Raw genomic sequence first — 23,286 nt, 5'->3', positions numbered from 1 at the left:
GTGCCAGAAGAAGGAAACCATAAAATCACAGGGGGAAAAAAAAGATTGGAGAACATGATACTGTAATTACTCTAGTCAATGGTAGTCACCGAATGCAACATTGTATGTAAAAAATGGGGGTCATGTGAAGATTATGTATACATATGAATATTCATAAACGTTCTCTAAAAGATCACACAAGAAATAGATGACTTCATTTGCCTTCAGGGAGGAAAAACAAAATGGGTGGCTGGGGATGTGTATGTGGACTTTTTACTGGAAATTACTTTGTCTTTTTGAACCGTGTGAATGTGTTACAGATTTCTAGATAATTTTAAAAATAATAATTTCAGGGGCTGGGTATGTGGCTCAAGCGGTAGCGTGCTCGCCTGGCATGCGTGCGGCCCAGGTTCGATCCTCAGCACCACATACAGACAAAGATGTTGTGTCCGCCAAATACTAAAAAATAAATATTAAAATAATAATAATAATAATAATAATAATAATAATAATAATAATAATAATTTCATAAGGTGAGCAGAGAATGAAGTAGGACCTGAGTGCTGGTCCTGCCTTGATCAGGATCAATCAGTGTGATGGATAGCAAACTTCTTTTCTCTCTGGCCCTGGACTTCCTAGCCCGAAATGGAGGGATTAAATTAGGTTTTATATTCAGCTTCCGCTTTGCAGGCTTCTCCTTCAACAGGGACCAGGTGTTTCAGCCAAGCTGCTTCCAGCCCCATGTCCCATAAGCCTGCCAACCGCTCTTCTCCAGACCTGGTCCTTTCATCCTGGAATCCCCCTTCTGCTGGCCATGGACTTTGGTTTGACCTCTGAAGCCTGCAACTTGCTGGTGAGGGAAAGGTGGCGTCTGAAAGCTTGAAATCAAGTACAATAAGGATGACTGAAAGGGCAACTATATATAAATATATCCTATGAGTGTAAGAAAAAGCCCAGAAAAGCCTCATGCAGGGGTGCACACCTGTAATCCCAGCCATTCAAGGGGCTGAGGCAGGAGGATCACGAGTTCAAAGCCAGCCTCAGCGACTTAGTGAGGCCCTGAGCAACTTATTGATACTTGCCTTAAAAATAAACCACAAAAAAGGGCTGGGGATATGGCTCAGTGGTTAAGCACCTCTGGGTTCACTCCTTGGTACCAAAAAAAAAGAAGAAGAAGAAAAAGGAAAGTGCCGAAGAAGAGAGAACCAGAAGAGGCCAAGTGTGAAGAAAACCATGGAGGGGAGAAGGAAGGAAAGTTTAGCAGCAACTGCAGGGAGCTCCATGGGGCTAGGGGCAGGAAGAGAGTGGGGAAATGAGTGAGGAGTCCTCCCTGGTCTCTTTCCACCAGCATGAGAACCTCCATCGTGACTACTCATATTACTAATAAACTCTAATACTGAAAGTAGTGCTCACTGGGGGCTGGGGATGTGGCTCCTTGGTATAGAGCTTGCCTGGCAGGCATGAGGACCAGGGTTCAATCCTCAGCACCAACACACACACACACACACACACACACACAAAGGTAGGTGTCATCACTATTAGCAACATGATCTCAAAGGACAGTGCACACAACCTTCTAAGCAGGGAAGGTTAGAACCTGTCCTACTGACCCATCTTGCCACCCACAGCCCCCACAAAATCCCAAAGGCAAGAAGTAAGAGCCTATTACCAATAGAATACAAGGCCAGTAGACTAGAAGGGTCAGACCAAGATGCTGGATCCATAGACTCCCACTCTGCAGGCATGGAGGACCTCAGTCTAAGGATGTTGGCATGAGTGATCCCATCCCAAGAGCGGAACTTACAGGGGAAACAACTGTTAGGAACTGGTGACATTTAACCTGGAGAAGAAAACACTGGCTTGCAGACCTTGCTGGGTAGACAGACTTTGGAAGCCCCATCAGCACAGAAAGACTTGGAGTCTACAAAGCATCTGAAGAGTTCCTATAACAAAAGAGACACCAAGCTTATTTTGTGGGGCTCCCCAGAAATAAAGTAGGAGGAAGGGGAGAAATGCATAAGGAGAGAGGTTTCAACTGGGTGGAAGGAAGAAGCTTTAAACAAGGCAAGATGTTGGTTGCTGAGAGGAGGTGCTGAAGGGCTTTCTGAAGCAGGCAGAGAGCAGGGTTAAGTGACCCCTCAGATACTGTCCAGTTCTCAACTGGGGATAAACAGGAACCCTGAAGGCTTCAGTAAAACCTCATCAAGCCAACAAAGGTGCCAGTTCCTAAAATTGCATTATTAAAACAGAAAAACCACATTAACTTGATCTGATCTTCCCCTTTCTGCAAACCCACATTTTATGGGAGAAAAGAGCTAATCAGTTGTGGCAGCGGTCACAGCCCAGAATATGCCCTGGCTGCCTGGAAGATCTTTCTGCCATTGCCCACCCACATCACACAGAATACCTGGTGCCAGGTGCAGGGCAGCGCATGCTGTATAGATACACAAGCAAAGGAAATGTTTCTTAAAAGCTTATTGTTCGGAAATCACAATGCTAAATTCCAGTTTCTTGGAAGAGAGGTTACATGGGTCAGCTTCTGTCCTGCCTTGTGAATTCATTTTTTTCTGGCCAGGGACATTGGCTAGGATGTGAAAGCTAATTCACATGAGCCATTGTTTGAGCGCAGAGGGAGGGAGCCCGGCTGCATGGATTCAAATCCTGCTCTCCTGCTAAGAAGCTGTGTGGCTTCCAGGAGTTACTTTACTTCTCTGTGGCAAGGATTTCTCTTCTTTAGAGAAAACATTAGTATTTATCTATTACGATTTTTTTGAGGAGTAAGCAGTTTGAACATTGATGACATTCGTTTTTTCAATATAAAACACTTAGAAGGAACCCTAGCACTTAGGAAGACCTACATTTGTTATAATATTATTACTATTACTATTATTATTTCTTAAAGTACTGTTGGAAGAGGCATGATGGAAAGGGGAAATCTTGGGCTTTGAAATGACTTACAACTGGATTCCTATTCTGCACCCTAAGTACTTTGTTCAACAATAGCTAGAAAAACGGTCAAAATCCTTCCTCTGCAGGGTTGGAATGAGAAATGAGAAATAATATGCACCCATTTCTATGCCTGGCATATAGTATCTGTTCAAGAAACTTTCTATTTCCCTCTTCCCCTGGCCAGTGTTTCTTGTCAGTGCCCAAACACTGCTAGGAGACAAGTACCCACATGTGAACGAGACGTAGTCCCTATCCTCAAAGGGCTCTTGGTCCATAAGAAAGACCTGGATGCACACGATGACAAAGTGATGTGACAAGGACTCTCATGGAAGTACCAATACAAAGGGTTCCAGGATATAGGGGAAAAGATTCAAACAAAGTTCATCTGGGAGAATAGAGGAAATCGTTGCCTGGGAGGCAGTACTTGGGCTGAGGTTTGAGAAAGACCAGGATGCTGCGCTGGTCCGAGTATTGGTGGGAGAGGAGTGGGGACATTTCAGGCAGCACAGAGGATGGGCCATGAAGAGAGCCACAAGACTTTGTTGGGATCACTAGCCACCCTGCATCTCTGATTTCTGTGCCAAACCCCTTGGGGTCTAAGCAGTATATCCTCCCCACCCTGAACAAGCTGCTCATGTGGAGAATTCATAGGAAAACCCCTGGCATAGAAGACACTCAAATCCAAAGTAGCATGCATACACTTCAAGGGGGACACTGCCAGGAAAGTTAAAGTGAACCCCAGATGGACAAGTCAGAAACGTGGTGTGTTTTAAATGCTTTTAATAAATTGGAGCTTCATGCCACTCCATAGTCACCCCACCTTGGCCAGAGCATGGGTCACTCTGGCGTACCTGGGCTGGAACTCTGAGTCCCAGCTAGGGGCACTGGAGTATGAGCTTTCGTCAGAAGCCCTCACACTGTTGGCAGCCTCAGACCCTTCTTGCCACAGCCAGTACAGATGTCCTCAAGGATTCAAATCCAAAACTGCACTAGTAACTTTTTCCTCAGGAGAATGAGCAAGGCCCCCAGGTGTGTGTGATCGTATGTAGTGTGTGTGTGTGTGTGTGTGTGTGCGCGCGCACAGTGCATGTGTGTTTGTATGCGTATATATGAATTGTGTGTACATGTGGGCTTGTGTATGCGTTATTTGTAATGCATGGTTGTATAAATGTAAATGTGTTTATATGTAGTGGCATAGATAGTGGTATATGCACATATGTTTGTGTGCATGTCATGTGTGTATTGTGTGCATTTTGTGTAGTGCATGTAGCAGGCATACATGCATGTGTGTGGAATGTGGTTTGTGTATACATGCACTGTGTGTACATGTCTGTTCATGTGTGTGACTGTGTGGATGTATGTGAGTGAGAGATGAGGGGCTTGGAAGTCCTCTTCTGCAGAGTCAGGATTCAGAGTTGCCACCAGGAGAGAGGCTCTGAAGCCCACCCTAGTACTTCAGCCCTCCTGCTTGGAAACCTGCTGCTCATTTGACAGATCTGGCTGAACTACTCCTAATGATAATGATCATAAAGTGAGTGAAAATCTTCTCTGTGTCCAAATATTTCATTCCTCAAGTCTCTTGCACCAAAGGACAAAACTTTGGCCCTTCTTGCACCAGAGTGCTCTCCCACTCAGAATCCCTCCTAGGTGTCTCACTTGTCAAATTGAATCTCTGGGAAATGTCTGGGAAACTCCCAGGGAGAAGTGGGGCTCAACGGGTTACCTGTCTCCACAAGCCTCAGTGAGTCCTTAACAGGCAATGTAGGTAGGATCCTACCATTCACTCTCCACAGCCAGCCAGCCACAGGAGTAAGATCCCAACCCTGCCCTCAAGGTCCTGGCCCAGAGAATGAAAGCTATAAGGCTCTTTGGGACACTAGAAAGTGCTGAAACCTGGGTGCTGAATCCAGTGACCTTGGGCAGGTGCTTGGCCTCCCTGATCTCACCTGTGAAATGAAGCCAGCATTAAACTACATACCTCATTCAGAGTCCCAAACAAGTTAAAGCAGAATATTAAAAAGACCAAATTAAAGATCCAAACGTGTCCAGGGGTGAGTGGAATCCCCTAAGCCCCACCATCAGTTAACCAGTGGGCTCCAAGATCCCAGCCACTGAGATGAGATGGAGTCTCCCATTGCCTTCCCTCCTGGTAGATTTGTGCTTTACTGACTAGGTTAGGACTAGAGGCGGGGCAAGGATGCCCAGGCAGAGTTCCTGGGAACTTCTCAAAGGGGCAGGTTAACCCAGCAAGGCCAACCTGCCCAGTAACTAACTACTCCCTGCACCGCAACATACATACTCTTTTACATGTCTCCCAACACATGGCATACACAGAACACACCAACTAGGCATCACATGCAGAAGTGAAACTCACACCCATCACAAAGTGTATGCACTCATACACAACACACTCAGTACATGCATCCCATCGTAGACTATCCTACACACACACACACACTCTCTCTAGTAGCCACACTACATGGCCTGCAAACATGATTTTCACATTCAATGGTTTCACAGAAATAGGCATTTCACTCATACACAACGCACATCCTACCCACACTCACTGCATGATACCACTGCTCAAATGCCCTCTCTGCACAGCCACTCTCTCTCCAGCTCATCTCACACTTATTTGCACAAGGCTGCGCATAAACACGCGTTGACACTACTCTACATCTCTTCTACAAGCCCTCACACCCGGGGCCCATCGGTGCAGTGCATCCCCCACGCGGCCAACTCCTGCAAGAGGCATCCCGCTCGGTGTGCAGCGGCCACAGTGGCCAGGAATTAAAATGCAGTGAGGAGGAGCCGGGGCGCGTCAGCACCGCGTCTCCAGGAGCGCACCGCGCTCGCCACCGCCGCACCCCGCCCGCGCGAGCCACGGGGCCAGCGAGCGGAGAAGCAGGTGCTCGGAGCCCAGCCGCGCCAGCGTCGCGCGGCCGCTGCCCAAGTTCGCCCGGGGCCCAAGCAGGGCCGGGCAACAGGGAGAGGAGCTCAGCCATCGTCACCGCGAGCTTGGAGTCTGGAGAGGAGAAGGGCTCACGGACCAAGGAGTCCGGGTCACTCCCGGGAGGTGTTGTCGGGGCTCCGCAGTTCCTGGCTCCCGGCGCCGCTGGGGCAGGGAAGAGAAGAGACAGGGAACAGCGAAGCTGGGCTTTTCTGGAGACACGAGGCATCCCTGAGAGTGGCGCCAAGGGGAGAAACGACACTTTCCCCTGGCCGGCAGCCTTGAAGGGACTCGGCATCGAGCAGCTTCCCGCAGAAGCCTCTTCCTTAAGAAGAAGCCCCCAGCCCCAGGCGAGGGCGGGCACATCGCAGAGCTCAGGCGCAGGACTTGGGGAAGCCTTCGCGGGTTCCGGCCGAACGCAGCCCGGCAACAGTGAGAAGGAAGGGTCCTGGAGAAAAGGGAGCGAGGAAACAGCGGCTGGACGACCACTCACCCCAGTACACACCCACCCCACCCGCCCAGCCAGAGAGCTGCGGTGCGCCTCTGGGGGCGCTCGTTCCTTGGCGCCTTCTCTCGCTTGTCCCAGCACCGCTGGGCTACGGGCCAGGCTAGTGGGGTCCTTGGGGATGTCCAAATCAGGCATGGTTGCCGAGTGGCCCCTCTCCCAGGACCAGCGTAAAAGCTGGGGTTAAGTGGGGCAGGGGGGACTCAGCGAAGGGTCCCCCGAGGTCCAGAACGAGTGGAGGCGGAAGCAGCGCCCAGGAACAGGAGAGGCGGCTCCCAGTGGGGCCCCTCCAGAGGTAGTGCCCGGTGTCTGACATCCTTCAGGAAGACAAGGGGCCAGGAAAGCCTGGGAGGCGCTCGGGAGAGGCCAGTGCCAGGGGCGGCGAGCCGAGGCGGCGCTCAGTCCCGGGCGGGCGCCCGCGGAGGCGGCGGCGGCGGCGCCGGGCGGGCATGCCGCGCCACCGGAGCTCCTTTCGGGCGCACGCTTCCCTGGCGCGGGCTGCGCGCGGCTGCTCCTGCTTCCACTGCTGCTGCGGACTCCCATGGCGGCTCCGCCCGGCCGGGGCCGCCGCTGCCGCCAGCCGCGGGCTGAATGAATGAGCCGGAGCGGCGGAGCCGGGCTGCCCGCGGCCGCGCTCCCCGGCCCGGGACGCTTCCGCATGGCCCGCGAGCAGCCGGCGCCCGCGGCGGTGGCGGCGGCCGGGCAGCCCGGGGGTGGTAGGGGCAGCGAGCGGGCGCTGCAGGGGCCAGGGGTCGCCCGCAGGGGGCGGCCGTCTCTGAGCCGCGCTAAACTGCACGGGCTGCGGCACATGTGCGCCGGGCGCACGGCAGCGGGGGGCTCTTTCCAGCGGCGGGCGCTCTGGGTGCTGGCCTTCTGTACGTCCCTCGGCTTGCTGCTGTCCTGGTCCTCGAACCGCCTTCTCTACTGGCTCAGCTTCCCGTCACACACGCGGGTGCACCGCGAGTGGAGCCGCCAGCTGCCCTTCCCCGCCGTCACTGTGTGCAACAACAACCCGCTGCGCTTCCCGCGCCTCTCCAAGGGGGACCTCTACTACGCCGGTCACTGGCTTGGGCTGCTGCTGCCCAACCGCACCGCGCGCCCGCTGGTCAGCGAGCTGCTGAGGGGCGACGAGCCGCGCCGCCAGTGGTTCCGCAAGCTGGCCGACTTCCGCCTCTTCCTGCCGCCGCGCCACTTCGAGGGCATCAGCGCCGCCTTCATGGACCGCCTGGGCCACCAGCTCGAGGACATGCTGCTTTCCTGCAAGTACCGAGGCGAGCTCTGCGGCCCGCACAACTTCTCCTCCGTGAGTTGCCCTGCGCGCGAAACTCCCCTCTCCCCAAGCCCAGTTTCCTGGTGGTCCCGATGCCCGCTAGTGGGACTCCGGAGAGCCTGGACACCAGGCTCCTTTTGGTGTCCTCACTGCAGGAAGCCAGTGTACTGCCCACTCTTGTGTTGCCTGAGTCTTTCCCTCCAGGTTGTGGGAACTTGACTTAACTGTAGGAGTCACCTCACCCCAGTCACAACTCCTCTACCCTGGCACCTCTCCTTCCAGTATCTGCCCTCAAACTCCTCCCTGTACTAGTTATGGTCCGATCTGTGGATACTGGTCCCCCTTCTCCCTGGCCTCACCTCCTGGTCCACAGGACTCTCCAACCACTGCTGTGTTTGGGGGGTGTAGGGATGTCTTAAATACGGACTTGTTGTCTTTGGGAAAACCAATCGGAATCTCTTCAAAAATGGGCCATCAGGAGAATACATAAGAGTTCCTAAGCAAGCTTAGGATCCTAAGCAGCTTATGGTTTCATACTTAACAAAACACTCAGAATCTAGGAGGAAACTCCCAGAATATTAACCAACACCAACGCTATAGCCAGTTTGGTGTGGGAAGCAGCGGCACCCTTTTGCTTATTTGTAAGAGGGCTGCAGTCTTGATGGGCCCAACCTTACACTTGCACTCCTTCTCCCAGGCTGTGTAAATGTGGGTCTTCCAGTCTGGAGGCATGCCCTGCAGTTGGGGAGGCAGAGTGACAGGGATGTGCATGCAAACAGCCAGGGCCAGGAGAAGCTGTGCTCAAGGTTTGTAAGCCATTTGCTGTGCTGGTTCCCCCATGCTGTGGTCTGGATAACGCAGCTGTTGGACAGAAGGTATCTGCCGTGCACAATCTGCCTTGGAGGAGTTCTGGTGCCAGGCCCCAGTGTGGCGCAAGCCGTCCAGCCATTCATGTGTAAATGCCCCTTAGGTGGGCTTGGGCTTTTGTACAGCACGGGGAAGTTTGGTGTGTGTCTATTCACAGTGCTCTGGAGGTGATTTTGCTGGCTCGGATTCATTACTCCTGATGGTCTCATCTCTGACAAAGCTTTTTTTTCTGGGATGGCAAAGAGATGCCATGGTTTCAACAGGTGTTGACATGATGCTGGCCAGGCCGGGTCTCTGATTGGCTGATTGGTTTATTCCTTGTCTAGGATGATACCCCTGTCTTTTTAGTCTTGCCCTGTTGGCTTTGCTTTAAACCAGCGTATAAAGTAACCCCCAATTATTCATTCCTGAAACAGTCCTTGTTTTCTGGGCTTTTTAGCTGGCCTTTAAAGGTTATCTACCTGGTGGCTGCCGGCCTTGGCAAGCAGGAAATGCTGTTAACATATGCTTCTAAGGGACTTCATCCAGAACTTCAAGTACAATTCTGAGTTCCATAAAGGTGAAGAAATCAGAGTAGCAATCCCTTGTTGCCTGTTGTTCTTCGACTGACCTCTACTTAGCAGCCATTAGACTTAGATTGAAGTTCAAGGTTACATTCAAGTATCATCAGCTCCAAGTGGTACAACAGAGCCTATCGAATGTAACTGTAACATCTGACGATTGCTTTAGGAAGTGTGTGAAATTGAACAGCAGTATTCACTTTTGATATTACCACTGTCCTGAGTTAGCAAGGAGTTTTGGTCCCATTTTTAAAATGAGAGAAATGAAGATCGGCAGAGCTGTCCAGGGCCTAGATCCTGCAAGTTCAAAGTCTAACTTTGCATTCCACTAAATGCATCACACAGAAGCCACATGTAACCCTTCCTCTCTCATCCTGGGCCTATCTTCTATCTGAGGACCCCTGTTAGGACTCTTGTTCCATCCTCACTCCAAGTCCTGTCCCTCCTAGGAGCTGGGAGAGTAGAAAATGGGGACACCCCAGGTAGTCCAGGTGATCAGAACCTTGGCCACATGTTCCTGGGACCTAACCCATCTCTGCATGCTGAGGACACAGTACCTTCAGGAGCCTCCTCTGAAGCAGGTGTGGCCTTGAATTGTTTTAGGTCAGTAGTAAAGGAGTTGAGGAGAATAGGGTCCTTTGGGATATACCCTTCTTTTTCCTCCCTGTGCCCTGCCTCCCTGCATCTGAAGAGTTTGTCAGCCACACCCACCCAAGGAAAAGTATTACTTTCATCCCCAAAGGATTGTGTGCCTACAGCCTGGAGCAGCTTCCCATGATGGCCCTGCCCTGGGAGTTCCTGGCCCCTGAACAAGTCTTGCTGTAGGTTTTCTTGTGGGTCCAAAATGAAAGATTTCACCAGAGGCTTTATCAGGAGAGCCCTTGAGATTCAGAGTAGGCCCATCAGAAAATATTTTTCTCTAAGCTCACTGCTCTGCCTCAAACCTTTGCCACCTTTGATGGAGTGACGCAGTAGCACAGTGGCTGAGAGCATGAACTCTCAGGCTGTGCTGACTGCCCTCAAATCCCAATTCTACCCTTACTGTGTGGCCTTAGGCTAGTGACTTCATCTCTCTGTTCTTTAGCTTCCTAATCCATCTAGTGGTGATAACAATAAGTATATACCAAACTCTGTGGCTTCTTTTGCTTTGGAGCTTTTCCTGACCACCCCCCACCCCTACACCACATCAATCAAGCACCTGTTTCCTTCCCCATGTTGGACCCTCTCCTTCTCTAATTGGATGTGGGTCTCACATATGTGCAGGCCATCATTCCTATTGAACTGTGTTTGTCCCCCCCCCGCCCCCCCCCCCCCCCCCCCCCCCCGTCAAACCAGGGCTGGAATCGGATCTGATTTCCCTGTTGTCTCCAGCACCCACCCACCACACAGCCTTACACATATTTCGTGCAAGGAAGGCCCTGGGGAATTAATACTTTCACCCAGTACCCTCCAAGATTTCCTGTTGTCCTAGTTCCCTGAGCCAAGACTCAGCTTAATTGCTCTAGGGTATACCTGGAAATCCCTGATTCTCATTGGAAATGAGGCTTATATTTTGTGGGCTTCTTTTCCTTTTAGGAATGGACTTCTATTCCACTTAGGGATTGGGGGCTTCTAATCCTTTTAGGGATGGAGGAGTGGGGAGCAGGGTGCCAAGCACTTGCCAGATACCTGTGATCCCCAAGTCCTAAGAGGACTGACTAGTGCAACAGGTGAGGGGTGGGGTTCCCTGGTGGTACCTTTGGGAGATGATCGTTCTGTTCCCAAGTCAGTCCCATGGTCTGGAAATATACCCTGCCGAGCAGAGAAGTGGATAGCCGAGGGGTGTCTGCTGGGTATTCTTGTCAGCAGGTGTTCATTGCAGCCGGGCAAGGGTTAATCCCTCAGCAGTCAGCTAAACCAGTTCCTGCTTCTGAATGCCCGTGTTGTTTCCCTAGCTTCAGCTGTGGACTTGGGCTCTGCATACTCTTGTCCTTCTGGGTTTCCTGGAGGTGGAGGAAAGCAGCCTTCCCTGTAAACTGGGCAAGAAGCAGAGCTGTGAGGCTGAGCGCTCTGGGCACTGAGGCCTCAAAAGAGGAACCGAGGCCAGTCCAAGATCCTCTGCAAGCCCAAGGAGCAGAGGCCCTCTCTGGACGATGGCATGCTTCAGGGAAAGTGTCAGTCACATGTTGGTTTGGGGTGTTGACTCTGCTCCTTCCTAGGTGTGTACCTTGGGCAGATAGTTTGCTTTCTGAGCCTCTGCTAATAAGTCCCGAGCACTGGGATGAAGATAACATGCGCAGTGACTGGCACATGTCTGGACAGCTGTGGGGTGCTGGATATTCAAGAGCCATTGTCACAGCATGAATAAAGAGCTCGGCGGCACAGTGTCTTGGCATGTGGTAGCAGCAGTTGTTAATCACCAATAGAGTTATCCTATCTTTCCATGACCTGAGAGGGGCTATGTGCTCATTTCCTAGTTTGGTCATTGCATTAACCAGTACCCATTTTGAGTGCCAGTCATACACTAAGCTCTGTAACTTGCTCCTGGGGATATAACATTGTATAAGGCTTGGTACGTGTCCTCCAGGAGGCTTCAGGGTCGTGGAGGAACGAGCCAGGTACGCAGAAGCCAGGAGTGTGCAGAGATGCTGCATGGCTCAGAACAGTATTCACATCAGATTGGGGACCTCGGATGGCTTCCTGGAGAGATGACATCTGAGCTGAATCTGGAAAGATGAGTAGGAGTTCCAAGGGAGAGAAAGGGGACAAAGGGACTTCCGAGGGAAGGAAGGGACAATATATGCAAATGAGAGAGTACAGCAGCTTGAAACGATGAGATTGAACATATGCCTTCTAGGCCCTGATACTAGTTCAGAGTAGCTGGAGGGAGGGGCTGGATGTGCCGTGTGGGGGCACAGTTGAGGGGTTGTGACACAGTGGTGTGATGGGGTACCTGGTGACCCAACTGAAGTTTTGAACTTTGCAGCAGCGTTCTGACTTTTTTCAATACTGGCTGGTAGGGTGTAAACGGGCACTTCATCTGTGTCCCAACCCGCCAGTCACTACGCCATTCCTAGCTCCATCAGGGACCATCCTGCCTGCACCCCTCCCCGTTTCCTACCCCTCTTTGCAGGAGTTAACCTTGAATTCTGATTTTGGCCTCTTCCCATATACTAAAAGCCAAGAAAATAGCATTTGGTTTTATCACATTTTGTCATATCATGCAAGCTGGCTGCTAGGAGCCAGCCACAGAAAACAAGAAATCATTTCAGTAACATATTGTTTAAAATCAGCAAATTCTGTTGAAATGAGGCTAGGCCAGGCAAGTCTAGTGGTTGTGAGGATGGATAGCTATAGGGAGTCCAAAAAAAAAAAAATCTATTTATTTATTTATTTATTTATTTATTGCTTTCAGAGAAAGAACAAGTGAGCTAATACAAGGAAAGTGTTTAGGCACGTTGTTTCTGGCACCAAGTGGAAACTCAGTGGTCTGAGCTGTTTTCCATTCTTGTTACCTGCAGTGAACACTGTGAGCGAAGGTCCAAGGCATACTGCAGTGGGCAGCTGCAACGTGCCAGACCCTGTCTGGAGATGTTTCACTTTATCTCCATCCCACAACCCTCCAAGGTTGCGTGATAAGCCATATTTCACAGCTGGAGGAGCTGCCGCTGTAAGAGCTAGAAACTGCTTAAATCACAGAGCAGCAGGTGGCAAGCCTGGGAATCAAACCCAAGTCCCCAGGACTGAGAGGGTGCGTGCCCTTCATGCAGCCAGATGAGGAAGGAGCCATGCCCGGGGGGGAGCAGGGGGTATCCTGGCCAGTCCAGGCCAGCTTCAACTTGGCCCTGGCCAGCTGTGTGACTTTGGCCTTTGCAATGACAGAGCAGGAGCCAAATGACCAATGAGACTGGGCAGAAAAGTTCTGCACTCAAGTGGGCTGTCAGAGGAGAAGAGGGCTTAAAGACTGCAGATGACTTGGGCTTCTCAGCCAACCCATTTCTTTTCTTTCCAGAGCTGAAACAGTGATTAAGGGGGAAATGTACAAGTTATTGAAGTGCTGGCGACAGGACGGTGATTAAATAGACATTTATATAAGGGACATGAAAAGACCTCTACCAGTTATTTGACTTGAGGGAAATTAGTTTAGGGAATCAAATGTAAACCCTGCTCAGGTCTGTAGATATCCAAATTGACCAATGTCAAGCTTATTCTGATAGTGGCTCTTTGGGGGCCACTGTGGCCAGTCAGAAAGTCATCAATCAGATGTCGGCCCAATTGAAAAGGACTGGTGGATTAACCAGGCTATTAGCTTTGTGTGACGGTTGCTTTCATTCTCCTAAGTGATTTGCTTGGATCAGTTACTCAGATTCAATCAACCAATGCTCATTAAGTGCCTACTATGTGAGCCAGGCCCTGACCCACAAAGATGACCATAAATCCCATCTGTTTCTGGCCAAGAGGCCCCCAAAGGTCAGTGTGCTCCATCAAGGTGGGTAGGGCGAAAAGGAGCTGTCTATCATACAACGAGTGGGGTTGGGGTTTGTGTTGGACACTGTTTCACCACATTCGCATTCATCTGTACCAGAATCAAGTCAGTGTTTTGGAAGCCACTATACAGATGAGGAAACCGAGGCTCAGGGGAGACACAAGGTCACACAGCCGAGCAACAGCACAGTCGGGGTTCAGCCAAAACTGCATACACTCCACACCTGATGTTTTTTCCTATGACTCCACTCTGACAACCCTCAGACCTGCTCATAAGGACAAACCCTCCAACTAAGAGTGTTGCTCACAGCCTCCCAAGCCTTTGCCTGGATCTTCTTTGGCTGCCTGTGGCTTTTGAACTCCAAGACTCATCCTGAGTTCCAAGGCCCGCAAACCTGAGAAGGAAAAGCAGTTCTTAAGAGCACGGGATCAATAATGAACTTGCATTTTCCTGCTCCCGACAGCCAAACTTGTTTGTAGATCTACGGCAGGGAATCTACCGGGGGAGCTGAGAAAAACTTTAAATCATGCCACCCTCTGAAGCAAATGACCGTCTTCAGTCTTTCAAGGACACTGATAACTTGAAGACCTCGAGAAGGCAATGTTACCACATTGAGATCCAGCTCAGGCCCGTGCTAACAGATGACTCACTCGTAATTGGAACATGAATTGTTGGTAAAACAAATAGGAGGCTGCTAACATTACTGGGGAAGTTTGTTCTCCTGAGCATGTCAAATATCTCCCCTGACACCATTGTTTATACTATTAATTTGCTTAGTAAATTGTTTTCTCGGATTCCACACACATTTATTGAGCTCCTACTCTCTGCCCGGCACTTTTACATCTATTATTTTATTTCAGCCTGACACTGCTGGACGGCAGAGGAAAGTCTCCCTTTCCCTCCGGCATAGGTCAGGAAACCAAGGCACAGAGCAGGGTGGTACCTCACCCAAGATCATAGAGAGAAGTGCTGGTCTCAGGGTCCCAAAGTCAAGGTTGTTTGCACCCGCCACATTGAAGTTGCAGCTTTAGCCAGACAAACCTGCTTTCTCATCCTTAGCCTCGATTTATTCCACCTGGAGTGGAAGTTGCAATACACGTTCCTGTCTCCTTTCATTCTGGTGGCAATGGAAGGTGCTTATTGCACTCTGCTGGCTGCCTGACTCCAGGGAGGGGAGTGACTTGCCTAGGGTCACATAGCACAGGAATGGAAGAAGAGCCAGAATTTGAAATCGGCTTGCCTAAGGCACCATATACCCCTAGCTCCTCTATTCTTGTGGGGAATAGGCTTGAGGGGATTTTACCTATGCTGAAAGATTTTCTTAGGGGGAAAAAGGGACAGATGTGTGAGCAACTCCTTCAGCACTGAAAGAAAAGGAACTGCTGAGAGCTGGTGTTGTGGCACCTTCCTGAATCTGTCCAGGACCCCATCATCTTTCCCTTCCCCTTAGGCAGGTCTGTTCCGGTGCAATCCAAAGGGCTGGGGGGTGACTGGGGAGCCCTGCAGGGTGGACATGCTTCTCCACTTTCAGCATGCCAGATGCCTAGGCCCTGATTCCTAGTATGGGCGGGACCTGCCATTTGCATTTCTAACAAGCTCCTGGGTGAGGCTGATGCTGCTGTTCTATGGATCACACTTTGGCAGATAGGCTGTGGGTTCCTGAAAGCCCCTTGAAACCTGAGAATGAGGGACTTGCACAGCTGTCAATCATGTCAAATTCACTGTGTCTGTAAGAGCTATGGGGATGCATCCTATAGGAAGGGAAGTAGGGGAGCCCTGGGAGGGACACTGCGCTCCCCAGGGAACCCAGCAAGATGTGCAATAGCAGATGCATCATTGTTCCAAGGCAGCCCCTGCTTCCCCAGAGCAGGGCCAACAGAGGATGTGAACCAAATCAAAGTACAAAGGCCCCTGTGGTAGGCTGAATAATGGCCCCTTACAGATGGCCATGTCCTCAGCCCTAGATGAGGCCGGTGAATATGTCACCTTTGCAGATGGGATTCAATGAAGGACTTTTGAGCTGGGGAGATTATTCTGGATTATCTTGGTGGACCCAATACAACCAAAGTTCCTTCTAACTGAGAAAGGGACACAGTAGAGTCAGAAGGAGAAGAGATGTAACCATGGAAGTAGAAGTCAGAGAATCAGAGAGAGATTTGAAGACACCGAGCTGATGATGGCTTTGGAAATGGAGGAGGTGGCCATGAGTCAAAGAGTGGGGGCTGTCCCTAGAAGCTGGAAAGACAAGGAAATAGGTTCTGCCCTGAAGGCTCCAGAAACAACACATCCCTGCCCATCCTTTGGTCAGAGCCAGTAAAATTCATTTTGACTCCAGCCAACAGGATAGTAAATTTGTGTTGTCTGAAGCTACTAAGATTCCTGGTGATTTGTTATAGCAGCACTAGGAAACAAACAAACAAACATGCTTCTCTTGTTTCTGATGTATGAAATATTTTCCGTTACAGACCTGAATCCACATAATGAATCAGGCTAGGTGGTTTTGGAGCAGAGTCTGCCTAAAAATTGGGGAAATAAAAGGATTGGTAACAAACATAAATCTAGTTTAAAAAAAAAAAAAAAACACGGGAATATTTTGACCACACACTGATGCAAGCTTGAGAATTTGGACCCCTGAAATTTGGAAAAAAAAGACCACCAGGAGGGGGCACAAAGATTTCTCAGGAGTCAGACAGACTCATATTCAAATTCTAGCTCTGCCAGGTATTAATAAGGGAGAGCTGGTGGTGGGGGGGAGCTTACCATCATCAAGACACCGACTCCTCATTTGTAAAACATAGATGGTACCTTCCTTGCGGGATTGTTGTGAAATTTAAGTATAGTATATTAATCTTTTGAAAGATTATTTATGGAGAGCCAGCCATGGGCTAATGTCAGCAGATAAAAGTTAAGTATAAATACAGAAAGTGTTCCTACTCTCCAGCACATAAAAGCACTGTGTAAATGTACAGGTACTAGATAACTAGGATCTATCACTCATGTCCTCATCAGCAAGGCCCTGGGGGGAAAGGGCTTGCACATGCTGTCCCACAATGCTAGCCGGAAGCATCCAGAGGTTTTCCCATTGCTCTTCTCTGGGTGGGTGGGAGCCTTTTGACTTTTCTTCCCCTTTAGCACTCTGGCCAAAATTAAAAATCAGAGAGGAAAAATCCCGGTTGCCCAAGGTCACACTGTGAGTCACTGGAGAGCTGGAGGTAGGCTGTGGGTGTACTTGTGTTTAAGCCTCTCGATGATCATTACTTTTCACCGCAGAATCAATCTCTCTGAACTCTCTTCTGCCAATATATGTATTCTGGCCATCCCCTTCTGATTCTGATGGCATATCTGATCTGAAAGTTGTTGATACTCTGATCTCTGGAAGTGAAGGGTTTAATCTTCTCTTGGAACCCCTCCCAAGGAAAATTATTTTCCCACTTTGAAATGGCACGGGCATCCACTGTGAACTCACATCCATAAATCTGCGGCGACGGCTCAGGAAAGCAGATGAGGTTTGATTCTGCTCCTCAGCACAGTCTCACCGAGCAAATTATGGAAAGAATTTGATTTATAGAAGCACCTCAAATTCTCTGGAGTGAGACGTGTGTTTATTCACTTTATTACCATTTATTTTATACTATCTCTTTATGCTCCCTGCACATGGATTGGAAAGACTATTTGGATAGATGCTTGCGGACTGCCACATGGCACGGCCCCGTCGAGGCACGTGGCCGTCTTTGGCTAGGTAGCCGAGAACTGCAGTTGGGGGATCCTGGTGCCGGTGTTAGGGGGAAAGCCCGGCCGGTGCAGAGAAGGCCAGAGGCGCTGGCCCGGCTCCGCCTGCACGTCCCCAACTCCGTATTTGCGTGATGCGCAACCAGCTGCAACCCCAGGCTGCGAGCAGGCGGCTTGATTTAAGATTCAAATATCTCCGAGCAGCTGGGGATATTTAACATCGCAATAATTACATTACATTTTTTTGACGGTACATGGAGTGAGAGCCTTTTTTGTTGCTGAATATTCCATGAGCATCAAATATTTTAACCAGCCACGGAAACAGGACTCCATTTTTCACATCCAAGTAGTTTCATTTTTAGAATTCTGGCTGAGGACGGCATCTCGGGCTTTCATCTTTCAGCACGTCTTTGGAAGGGCAGGAGTGAGATGTCCCTCTTCTGCAACAGAGGGACTCATCTGGGTGAGCTTGTGAGGCCCAGGGGAGAAGGAAATGGTTCAGGAGTCGAGAGGCCCCCTAGTGTGCTAGGACTGATGGTGTCCACGTGCCCAAAGTGACATCCTTGATACAGATAGTGTCTGTGGGGTGGGCTGTGGGCTCTAAAATGGTAATTCTGGCTATTTAGGTGGAAATGATGGATTCCAGGAGGTGGGATGGGGAGAGAGAAGAGAGAGGAAGACCTACTATGCACCCGGATCTGTGGTGCACATTCATTAACCTCTTTATTCTTCAGAACACATGCTGGAACTAATTCCTGTTATATCCATTTTACAGATGAGGAAATCAAGGCATCTTTGCTCCTTATTTTGACACCCTTGCCCACTTCATCATGTTCGCAGACTCATGAGCAGCCCATGAGACAGGAAAGTGCCTCTTACCTTGGCCGACCTCCTTCCTCCCACCCTCCTAGAATCAAGGGTTCATGGCCCTGAGCTACAGCCAAGTCACTTAGGAGCCCCTGGTCTCTTTTCGGGGAATTTTCCAACTTCCATGCCCTTGCTCGGGCTGCTGCCTTCCCCTGGATGCCCTGATCCTCCATCTGCCTCTTCCACTCTGTTTTAGGTGCTGGGTCCTGAGACAGGCTCAGTATATGCCCAGAAGGCCACATGCAGGTTGATAAGAGGCTGCCTGAGACAGGGCCTGGAGGAACTGGGGTGGTGGGAGGGAGTCTTGCCTTTTTGCACCCTTATCTATGCTTCCAGCTTCTTAAAACCACGTGTGTGTATGACTTACAACAAATAAACACAGAAAACAAAACAAAAACGTTGCTTTAAAGAATCCCATATCTTCTGGGTCATCTCAGGCCTCTCCTCCCCAGAATCATGTGTAAAGCAAAGACAAGTTCTCCAGCCTTTGGACCACATGGCCGTGTCTCTGCCCCACCTAGGCTCCTCTTCTCTCCTGGTCACTTATTGTGGTCAGTGCCCCCTTGTCAACTAATATGTCCTTGAGGCTGAAGACAATGTCTGGCTCTGTCCTCTGGTGGCCCCAGCCCCTAATGCTGTACTTTGGAGGTCATGGTTTCCCTGTCTGCATAACATATTGTTGAACCAGGTAAAAGGATTGGTACCAACAGAATAATAGTGGATTCACTCAGTGGGAGCTCACTCAGTGGTTCATCAACTCATTCCACAAAGTGTTACAGAGCTCCCTCATGAGCCTGGGGCTTTTGGGCGGATATAGAATTCAGGAGGATGAGTTGAGCCCTTCCTGCCAGAACTCACATAGCAGAGATGGGCTTTCCAAGTCTCTCTGAAGATCAGAATCATTGAGAGGACTTGTTAAAAATATCCAGCCCCAACCCAGAACTACTGAGTCAGAATTATAAGGGAGAGACCCAGTCATTTTTTTTCTTTTTTGGTGTGGGGGGAAGGTACTGGGGGTTGAACTTAGGGGTACTTGACCACTGAGCCACATCCCAGCCCTATTTTGTAATTGATTTAGAGACAGAGTCTCCCTGAGTTGCTTAGTGTCTTGCTATTGCTGAGGCTGGCTTTGAACTCTCAAGCCTCTGGTCTCAGCCTCCTGAGCCACCACACCTGACCCAGCCATTTATTTTCAACAGGCACCCCTCCCACCCCGTGATTGAGGATTTTTTTTTTTTAAACTGCATACAGGGGAGTGGATGAGGCTCAAATTATGCAAGTAAACAAAGAAATGAGCAAGGATGTTTCCAATATTAATAATCTCTGAAGGCGTGGGATAGACAGTGGCAGGGTACAGTGTGGATACCAGGAGAAGGGAGACATGCCCTTCTCAGGGGAAGTGATGTCTTCCCTGACTCCTGTGAGATGAGAAGGGGAAGCCACACGGGGATCTGGGGAAAGCCTTCCAACCGGGGAATGGCAGAGGGAAAGCCCCGTGTGGGGAACAGCTGCTGCTTCCTCCCAGCCCTGGAAACCTCAGCTCAGTGGCTCAGTCCCTTGTTCTTTGTCCTGTGGGTACATCTGCTCCTTCCAAAACGGAGCTCACCCACACAGCGAGAGAGAACAACATGAATCTAGCAGTTCTGGAAATATTGACCCAAAGAATGCTAATGGGATGGAGCCTTAGGTCCTTCGGCTGAACTCTCCTCTGGAAAAATAACTCCAAGGGAGTGGAAAAAAAACTGCTGCCTCCCCAGGGGCTGGGGCTGGGGCTGGGGCTCCGTGGTAGTGCACTTGCCTGGCATGTGTGAGGCACTGGGTTCGATTCTCAGCACTGCATATAAATAAATAAATTAAATCAACAACTAAAAAAAAAAAATACCTGCTGCCTGGAGAATCCAACTTCAGATCCCCAGGGGCAGCTCAAGGGGGGACTGACTTAGCCAGGAATACCATATCCTGGATATTTAGCACCAGGTTCCTCTGCTGGTGAATCTTCATGAGACCAAAGGTCTTAGGCCTAAAAAATTGTTAGGTCAGGGTAGCTGGTTGCCCACTGTGAAAACAGACGCTTCCCTGGTTTGGTATTTTGCAGGGAATTTGCAAGTCTTTCATTTCTGTTCACCTTCCTGGTAACCTTGAAAAGCAGACAGCAGTGCTTCCATTTCACAGATGGAGCAGCTAAGGCTTGGAGGAGGGAACTGACCTGTCCAAAGTTACCCAGCTAGCCCCGCAGCCAGGATGGTTCTGTCTCTTGCTCTGCTACTTTCCTGGCTCATGGTGTTGAATTGCTACTGAGAATCTAAATCGATGCCCTTCAGCACGCTTCATTGTCAGTGTCACCTCCTGGGGGAAGTCTTCCCTGATCTCAATGGAGGGCATCGTGAAACCTGGCCAGGGAGCTGAAATCTTTGACGAGGAGGCCTATAACAGTGCCTGGGTTGTCCATAAGCAGACATTCTTGAATTTCAACAACTTTTATATCGTGAGACTCAACTGGGGATGTTGCAAAAATGCAGATTCTAGTTCAACCCTGTGGGGCCTGAAGTCCTGCCTTTCTGACAAGCCCCCTAGTGACTCCAGTGGCTGCTGCTGCATGCACCATGTTTCATGTTGCAACAGTTTTTAAAGCCAGAGTAGAACCTGGCTAAGAGTGGAGGAAGCAACCCTGACAGCCCTGGGTGCTTATCCATCCTGACAGTGTATTCTGTGTTGCAGTGAATCATTTTGCAGGGACAGTTCAAGGTGGGCCAGCCTTAACCTGAATAGTGCCATGAGAAGCATAGCTTCGTCTCCCAGGCTAGACTTTTAGGAAGCTGCTGCTTGGAAATGCAGACTGTGCAGCCCTTGTTAAGTTCCTGTTAAGGGTAACTCTTTCCTTTGTCTTTATACGACACTGCAATGACTGGTCATTTAGAAACCGGTGAATAGAGAAAGAGCAACAGAGTCACATAGCTCCAAAATGAATCCCCTGCAAACACAAGCCACCAGGTTTTCTGCATCCTTTTCTGATTTTGTGGATATCAGTGGACGTGTCTGTGACAGGTGAGAATCCAGGGAGAGCCTCTGTCATGATCACAGTAATCAGTCTTTGTCTTTGAGCAGCGTGTTGCTATTGAGAGAAAGAAAGCCTTCGTTTGAGGGAGCCGTGCCAGGAACAGGGCTTTTCTGGGTAATGCAGCTAGAAGCTTGTGCTTTTGTTGCTACAAGGCCATTAGTCAGAATTGCTATGGCTGCTTGCAAACCATGCATTCATCCCATTCACTCATTTGTACCCTCACTTGTTCTTTTTGTCTTTTTTTTTTTTTGTTTTAGTCATTCATTCTTTCACTCATTCTTTTATTCATTCACAGATTCACAGATCCATCTACTCATGCACACACTTATTGAGTACCTTGTATAGGACAGGCACTCCGCCAGACTCTCAGGATAACAAAGCAAATCCACTCCAAGTCACCGATTCCATCTCCTCACCACTGCAGTATCCTGTAGCCAGGCAACAGACTAGACCCCTTGGTGGCCTCTCTAGTTTAGTGCTGGGAAAAACTGGACCAGATAACCAGGTGGTAACTTTAGTTTGAAAATCTGTCCTGCTTGGCAGTATTATGTGGTTCCTCATCATCTACAAGATAAGGCCAAGAACCCGGATGATCTCCAGATTCTCACCCCCACATCAGGCTTTCTGGGGTTTCTAGAATCTTCCATGCTCTACTGAGCCTTTGAAATGTACTGTCCCCACAACCTGGAATGTCCTGCAACCCCACCTTCCCTGTGCTGCACAGAGTCACTGATGCCCTGAGAGACGCTGGCTTGGAGTGGGTCAGAGGGAGAGCTCTGGTTCAACAGTTGAGATTCCCCCTGAAAAGATTTTGCCCCAGTTCTGTGCAAGCAGTCTCACATCCATGCCCTCTTTGGATTTACACAGTTCTCGAGGAAACATTGGAAGGGTTGCAGATCTCGGGCAAGTGGAGTGACTTGCTCAAGGTAACACGGCCAGTATGAGAACAAGTCTCAGCTCCAGTTTAACTCATCTGACTCCCTTTCCAGGGTTGATGCTGGTCTACAACATGCAGAAAGAAGATGCTGGCCACTGGGAACTGTTAATGAATATTGTAATTATTCTCTGATGAAGTCTGGACAAATCAACTGCAGAGGAGAACTGAGGTTACTGTGTGATGATTCAGATCTCAACAAGCAGGTTTTGCTTAAGACGCTTAAATAACTCAGCATTACAGCCGCCCCATCCGGGACAGGACAACCAGGCGGTGGTAGATGACTTCTGGGTGGGAGGGGAATGGAGTGGGAGGCGGGAGGCAGGCTTCCAGAGAGAAATTACCATTCCATATTTATGACTTTGGCTGGCAGGAGTACCGCAGGGACCAGCTTGCTAATACATTAGATAATTGCCTCAGTTCTCCGCTTCATTTTGCAGTGTGGAGACCATCCTAGGTGCAGACTTGTAGGACATGATTCAGCCTGGCCCTCCCAGGTGCCCCAGAGCCCTCTCTCAAGCATGAGGCATTGGTGAGGCGGAGTGGGGAAATGAGAGAACCCTGGGGGGAGATGTCTTGTTCCTGTGACCACAACTTGCAGAGCAAAGGGAGTAGAGGAAGAGTCTCAAGCTGGGGACCACAGGCCCAGAATTGCATTCTTCTGCTGACTGCAGGCCACCCTGGACTCTCTAGCTGCCCCTCTCTGGGCTTCTGGTGCCCACATGGTATTTTGCAGGTGGAGATTGTAAATCAGTGTTTCTCAACTCTGGCTACACCATCACGTCAACTGAAGAATTTTTTTTTTTTTGTAAATTATTAAAGTCCCAAATTCCACCCCCAGAGAATCTCATTTCATTGGCGTTGGAGTCAAGCCCAGACATATATTTTGTAGCCAGAGTTGAGAGTCCCTGGATTCACCCATCTATGCAGTCTTTCTCAGGATGGACTTTCTAGGAGCCTGTGTTGTGGGAAAAGGCAACAAGTCATTAACCTTGAGATCCAAGGTCACTTGTTTCCAGGTTTAATTTTTTTTTTATTTTTTCCTATCAATGCCTGTCTGAGTCTCACCCTGTGCCCACTGAGGTCCCTCTTATCTGTGAACATTGGAGAACTCCATGGGAAGCCAAGAGGTCCACCTTCCTTTTGTGCGTTA

The 23,286-nt window shown here is 49.8% G+C and overlaps 1 protein-coding gene across 1 annotated transcript; it reads left to right on the top strand.

Annotated features, from left to right (window-relative positions):
* Window positions 1-6,978: 6,978 nt before the first annotated feature.
* LOC114083047 (acid-sensing ion channel 2) lies at window positions 6,979-8,359 on the top strand. The gene is made up of 2 exons (XM_071603838.1): window positions 6,979-7,686; window positions 8,351-8,359. Exons 1-2 carry the CDS (start codon window positions 6,979-6,981, stop codon window positions 8,357-8,359), a joined length of 717 nt encoding a protein of 238 aa, XP_071459939.1.
* The last annotated feature ends 14,927 nt before the right edge of the window (window positions 8,360-23,286 follow it).

This window comes from Marmota flaviventris, chromosome 17 (assembly GCF_047511675.1).
Source record: "Marmota flaviventris isolate mMarFla1 chromosome 17, mMarFla1.hap1, whole genome shotgun sequence".
In the NCBI taxonomy this organism is placed as follows: Eukaryota; Metazoa; Chordata; class Mammalia; order Rodentia; family Sciuridae; genus Marmota; species Marmota flaviventris.
Note: the sequence above shows the minus strand (reverse complement) of the source record. Positions and strands in the feature narration are given on the sequence as shown.

What these genes read in the sequence shown, in the direction of transcription:
- LOC114083047 (XM_071603838.1), top strand. Translation starts at nt 6,979, where the DNA reads ATGAGCCGGAGCGGCGGAGCCGGGCTGCCCGCGGCCGCGCTCCCCGGC.